The 6,755-nt window shown below is 44.0% G+C and overlaps 1 protein-coding gene across 1 annotated transcript; it reads left to right on the top strand.

Annotated features, from left to right (window-relative positions):
* Nucleotides 1–3,786: 3,786 nt before the first annotated feature.
* LOC112171367 lies at nt 3,787–5,711 on the top strand. Its single transcript, XM_024308565.1, has 2 exons — nt 3,787–5,147; nt 5,315–5,711. Exons 1-2 carry the CDS (start codon nt 3,787–3,789, stop codon nt 5,709–5,711), a joined length of 1,758 nt encoding a protein of 585 aa, XP_024164333.1.
* The last annotated feature ends 1,044 nt before the right edge of the window (nt 5,712–6,755 follow it).

The raw sequence follows: 6,755 nt of genomic DNA, 5'->3' as shown, positions 1-6,755 counted from the left end.
AGGTAGCTAATCTGATGGAGGCGGTTCAAAAGCTCACTATTACCGTCGAAGAAAAAGATATGCAGATTGCTCAATTTTGGAGCAGGCTCGAGAAACAAAATGATGAGGATCTGCTAGGATTCCATACAAGAATGACAAAGAGAAACAAGAAGAAACTTAAAAGACAAATGACAAAGACAGTGAAAGTCCACTTGTTTCTTTGTCCGTCCAGCAGCTGCAAGACATGATTCCATATGGAGGTACCTCTCGTGATTCTCTCACACACTCCAAGACATACACAAAAAGAGTGGATAGCTTGAGGATGCCATATGGGTACCAGCCGCCCAAGTTTCAGCAATTCGAGGGGAAGGGCAATCCAAAACAACATATTGCTCATTTTGTCGAGACTTGCAACAATGCTGGAACGGAGGGAGATCATCTTGTTAAGCAATTTGTAAGTTCATTAAAAGGCAATGCCTTCGAATGGTACACTGATCTGGAACCTGAGTCGATCGACAGTTGGGAGTAGATGGAGCGTGAGTTCCTGAATCGTTTCTATAGCACGAGACGTACAGTGAGCATGATGGAACTTACTAGCGCCAAGCAATGGAAGGATGAATGCGCAATTGATTACATCAATAGGTGGCATTCATTGAGTCTCGATTGCAAAGATCGACTGTCAGAAGTATCTGTAGTGGAAATGTGCATCTAAGGTATGCACTTTGATTTGTTATACATCCTGCAGGGGATCAAGCCCCGTACGTTTGAAGAGCTGGCTACGCGAGCACACGACATGGAGTTGAGTATAGCTAGCCACAAAGGGAAGAAGGAGTCAATTGTTGACCAAAGGAAAGACAAGGTCTTCGGAAGCAAGATTGATAAGGCACCGAAGAAATCTGCAAAAGAATCGATGACCGTCAACATTGCCCCAGTCAAAATCTTGACACGAGATAAGGAGGTTAAGAAAGCTGAGCCAACTCGCACCTACGACAGAACAAAGCGTTCGTTGAAGGAATGGTAACAAAAGACATATCCCTTCCCAGATTCTGACGTGGTAGGCATGTTGGAAGATCTACTTGAGAAGAAGGTGATAGAGTTCCCAGAATGCAAGCGGCCCTAGGAAATGCATCGTGTTAAGCATCCTAAATACTGCAAGTACCACCGGCTTGTCAGTCACCCAGTGGAGAAATGCTTTGTTCTGAAAGATTTAATAATGAATCTCGCCAAGCAAGGAAGGATTGAGCTGGATGTCGATGATGTTGCTGAGGTAAATTGCACTACCATCATTTTTGGTTCATTCGAGCCTGCCCCGTTGCCTCCTCTTCCAATGAAAGCACCATATCAGCTTTCGAGAAAGACATGCATAAAGTCAAAGTTGGAGGAAGTCAAGCCAACCCAGCAAGCGAACCTCGCACCTGTTGCAACCCCTAAAATTGATTCAGTTGTCGATGGCGAGGGATGGATACTTGTCACTCGAAGGAAGGCATGCAAGAGCCCGTCGCATGTTTACCTATCACTCAAGCAAAATGCAAGCAATCATAAGAAAGTCGTCAGCGTCTCGAGAAAGGTGGGACAAGATTTTTCAAAGAGAAGGGCAATCTTTTCATTCGAAGACCTCATAGTGTGGTTTCATCAACAAGGGCCTTGCCCAAGAGAGGCAACGAACAAGAGAAGGTGAGAGCTGCCCACATGACAACAAGCTACGTAATTGGTTCGAAGGATTCTGTCAAGGCTGAGTCAAGCACAGTCAATACGAACAAATGTCAGAGGAGAGCGAGGTGTTGAAGCAGTTAGAAGACCTGCCATTGCACTTTAGCATTTCTGATCTATTGCAATTGCCAAAATCGACAAGATGTGCTTTGGTACAGGTGCTGATCCACATAGGTAAGTACTCCACAGACATTAACAAGGTGAAACCGAAGGAATGCGTCACATGTGTTGCAGATTGTGATTCCATCCACTTTACGGATGAAGACCTTCAGTTGGGCTCTAAGCCACACAATAGACCTCTCTTCGTGACGGGGTATGTGCGAGATCAAAAGCTAAACCGCATGCATGTAGACGGAGGGTCTCCTGTAAACATTATGCCTAGGTCAACCATGAAGCAGCATGGCATCAATGTGGAAGAGTTGTCTCGAAGCCGTCTCATGATTCAAGGCTTCAACCAAGGGGGGCAAAGAGCCATAGGCATGATCAGAGTAGATATGACAATTGGAGAAATGAAGTCGAACACTTTGTTCCACGTGATCGATGCAAAGACCTCCTACAATTTGTTGTTGGGACGACCGTGGGTTCACGAAAATGGTGTCGTCCCCTCCACTCTTCATCAATGCTTCAAGTTCTACGATGGCGGAGTAAAAACGGTAGCAGCTGATACTAAGCCATTCACTGAAGCTGAATCTTACTTTGTGGATTCCAAGTTCTACATGGATGATGAAACAGTAAAGGAAGTTCTCCCAGTTGGAGTACCCTCTACATGGAAAACTGCAGAAGTGCGTAATAAGGAGGTGGAATCTAGCATGGCAAGTAATTGCAATGAGGAACCACATAAAGTTTCGTTGGAAATTAAAATGGCAGCTTCAAAGAACAAAATCAGCTCCTCTGCTCCAGTTCTTCGTTACATGCCAAGGTCTAGGCGAAATGAAAGGGAGTCTCCTTTTGTGGAGGCAAATGAGCAAGAACGTCCTCGAAAGCTAGATGAGAAGGACATAGAATTGTTAAAAGAAACATCAACCATACCGTTGACGAAGTTGAGCAACACAACTCCCACCCAGCAGCTGCTAAAGGGGTTTGTCAAACCGATTCAAGGCAAGACAGAGCATGGGACACTTCCTGACAAAAGGACAAAGGAATGATTCGACCCTAACACTTACAAGCTGCTAGCAAAGGCTGGATATGACTTCGGTTTGTCAAGCAAGCAAGGTGGCCAAGTCATCTCTGGTAAAAAGGTGCATGAGCTTAATGAATCTCAAAGGAGGTTGAGAGAGCAAGGATGCACAGCTGACCCTGCTAAAACAGGTCTTGGTTTTGTACCAGGCAAACCAATCAAAATTTCAGGAAGAAGAAAAATTGTGAAGGCAAACACACAACACATTAGTGTGGAAGTAATAGAAGAAGAGACTCAACGATTTGAATCTGCCCCTCGCGTTTTTGCACTTGATCGCATTCGTCCTAATTCTCAAGCTGCGATGCCTGAACAAGTTGATGAGCTGGAACCACGAGTCTCTGTATTTGATCGTGTCGATACTTCAACAAGCCGAGTCTCAGTTTTCAATCGCATCACCCAAACGACCACTCGAGCTTCCGTGTTCAATAGGTTGTCATCTTCCGATGAAGGAAATAAGAAATCTGAGTTAGCCCCTCGAAAGTCAGCACTTGAGAGGATACAAGCACCCAAAGAGCAACAAAGGCGAAAGAGAAAGGGGATTGACGACCAAGGAAACGACAAAGAGATCCGAAGTCTCATTCCGTCACGCATGAAGCGACGCTCTATGTTAGAGGTGAGCTCCAGTGTTAGGTGCACCCATCCTTGGGAAGCCGCTTATCCTCTACATCGCTGCTCAAGAGCGATCACTCGGAGCACTCCTAGCCCAAGAAAATGAAGAAAAGAAGGAGAAGGCATTGTATTACTTGAGTCAAACTCTCACAGGACCGGAATTGAATTATCCACCGATAGAGAAAATCTGTCTCGCACTCGTCTTCGCCATCCAAAAGTTAAGACATTACATGTAAGCTTACACTGTGTATCTAGTGGCACGAGCTGACCCAGTCAAGTTTGTGATGTCACAACCAGTCTTAACGGGGCGAATGGCAAAATGGGCGCTACTCCTTAATCAGTATGAAATAATCTACATACCGGCCAAAGCGGTTAAAGGACAAGCATTGGCTGATTTTCTAGCGGACCATCCTATCCCTGCAGATTGGGAAATTTCAGATGACTTGCCAGATGAAGAAGTCTTTAATACAGAGGTCCTCCCTGCTTGGCAAATGTTCTTCAATGGGTCTTCACGAGCAGATGGGGCAGGAGCTGGTGTGGTCGTCATTTCTCCGCAAAGGCAGATATTGCCTTATGCCTTCACTCATAGTGAACTATGTTCCAATAATGTTGCTGAGTACCAAGCGCTAAATATGGGACTACAAACTGCAGTTGAAATGAAAATCTCAAATCTAGAGGTGTATGGAGACTCGAAGTTAGTAGTTGATCAATTCCTAACTATCTATGAAGTGAAGAAAGAGGATTTAGTTCCTTATTTTCAGCTCGCCACGCAACTCTTGAAAGGTTTTGATGCTGTCACGCTAACGCATGTGCCAAGAAAAGAAAATCAAACAGCAGACGCTTTGGCCAACTTAGCAGCAGCTTTGGCATTACCAGAGGATGAAATCATACACCTTCCAATCTGCCAACGGTGGGTCGTACCAACAATCTCTGAGCTTTGGCATGAAGACTCCAATGTTGTCTATTTTTACGTGATTGATGTGGATGACTGGAGGTATCCGTTGATTGATTACCTCAAGCGAAATAAGCTGTCTAATGACCCAAAGCAACGCTCAGACATAAGACGAAGAGTATCACGCTTCTTCTACTATAAGGATACTCTTTATCGACGATCATTCGATGGATTTCTTCTTAGATGTCTGGGGAAAGAGGAAGTTGCTAAGGCTATAGAGGAAGCTCATTCAGGAGTATGCGGAGCTCACCAGTCAGGTCCTAAGCTCCATTTTCAAGTGAAGAGGATGGGTTACTATTGGCCCACTATGGTTAAAGATTGCATGGAGTATGCACGAAGGTGTCTTGCTTGCCAGTTTCATGCAAACTTCATCCATCAACTACCAGAGCCATTGCATCCAACGATTGCTTCCTACCCTTTCGATGTGTGGGGACTTGATGTTGTTGGGCCCATACCTCTTAAATCCTCCGCCAGTCACTCATACATTCTAGCGGCTACGGATTCCTTTTCAAAGTGGGCAGAGGCGGTACTGCTTAAGGAAATAAAGAAAGAAAATGTTGTAGACTTCATCAAAGGGAATATCATTCAACGATTTGGTGTTCCTCGCTGCATCATCACAGACAATGCCAAGTACTTTTCCAATAGTGCCATGGAGAAACTCTGTGAGAACTATCACTTCAAGTTGCACTTTTCTTCTATGTACAATGCCTCGGCAAATGGGTAGGTTGAAGCATTCAACAAGACATTGTGTAACATTTTGAAGAAAGTCGTCAGCAAAACAAAAAGGGATTGGCATGAAAGAATGGGCGAGGCGCTCTGGGCCTATAGAACGACATATCGAACTCCCACGAAAGCTACACCTTACTCCCTTGTATATGGTGTTGAAGCTGTCTTACCCTTAGAGAACAAATTCCATCTCTGAGGATTGCTTTGCAAGAAGGACTGACTGATGAAGAGAACGTCAAGTTACGTCTTCAGGAGTTGGAAGCCTTAGATGAAAAGAGACTTGACGCGCAACAGCACTTGGAATGCTATCAAGCTCGAATGTCACGAGCTTTCAACAAAGGGGTTCGACCCAGATCCTTTCAAGTTGGTGATCCAGTGCTTGCCGTGCGCAGACCTATCATCATGACACACAAGACTGGTCCTAAGTTTCAGTCAAAGTGGGATGGACCTTATGTAGTCCGCGAAGTCTATACCAATGGAGCCTACAAAATTGTGGCTGAAGATGGCCTGAGGATTGGCCCCATAAATGGAAAGTTCTTGAAGAGGTACTATGCTTGAAGAAAGTAAGAAGACGCTCCTAGCCAGCACGAGCCTAAACTGCACATGGCACACAAAAAAAAAAAGGTCTATTGAGTCAAAAACCTGAAAGGGCGACTCAAGCAACAATAAAAAAGGACCAAAAAAAAAAATTCACTTCATCCATAAACCCTTAAACTACGTGATGCCTTGATTCCTTCATAGGAAGGATACGTAGGCAGCTTGGGAATAACAATCTCAAGTTCAGTCAAATCAAATAAAAAATAATGGCACGTTTACTTACTTGGAAGGAAAGGGAATGATTACGGGGTAAAAACATTCATGCGTTTACTAACACATAAAGGAATTGGAATGATTCCGGGTAAAAGAATTCCTGCGTTTACTAACACATGAAGGAATCGGAATGGATGTAGGTCCCACCTCCTTATCAGGAATCGATTCCTGAATAGTCAGGAATTCGATTACGAAGGGGGGAGATGGGTTTAGGAATCATTCTTCCGGAATCAATACCGATTCCTTTCTTCTCCCATTCCACTTGTCTCCGATTCATGATTATTTTCCATTCCAAGTAAGTAAACGTGCCATAAAGGGTTTATTTACTATTCATGAAGTAAATAAGTAGAAAAGTACTTATTTTCATAATAAGTTATGGCTGTCAAAGTTTGACTTATTACAAGTGATAAAGGAAAATGAACAAAAAAAATCATCATAAGTTACAAATGGAGAACAGCTCTTCACACCCAAGTCAAACCCTTGAAGCTATTGCGGTGGTTCTCAAAAGTATCTCGCAATGATTTTGTTTTCTCAAGCTCTGCAGTGGTCACCTCGGGGGTCTCTTGGATTTCAGTCTTCTCTTTTTCTAGGTCGACAAGCTTCTTCTCCTGAAGTAGAAGTCTCTCGTCTAGTAAAGTCACTGTTTGCTCCAATTTTCGCTGCTCCTCTTTTAATTTCTCCAAAGACTTGAGTGCAGATTGGCGATGATCAGAGTCAGCTCAGCTTAACGAATTGAGACGACCTTTGCAATTTCTAATTCTGTGTCAGCCAGACCTTGATTGCGTGTGCCTG

The sequence above is a fragment of the Rosa chinensis genome, chromosome 6, assembly GCF_002994745.2.
Source record: "Rosa chinensis cultivar Old Blush chromosome 6, RchiOBHm-V2, whole genome shotgun sequence".
Taxonomy (NCBI): domain Eukaryota; kingdom Viridiplantae; phylum Streptophyta; class Magnoliopsida; order Rosales; family Rosaceae; genus Rosa; species Rosa chinensis.
Note: the sequence above shows the minus strand (reverse complement) of the source record. Positions and strands in the feature narration are given on the sequence as shown.

Bases quoted from the DNA above. Each gene is read 5' to 3' on its own strand.
- LOC112171367 (XM_024308565.1), top strand. From the start codon at position 3,787: ATGGCAAAATGGGCGCTACTCCTTAATCAGTATGAAATAATCTACATA. The intron at 5,148-5,314 runs GTAGGTTGAAGC...ATGGTGTTGAAG, and splicing joins TACAATGCCTCGGCAAATGG to CTGTCTTACCCTTAGAGAAC.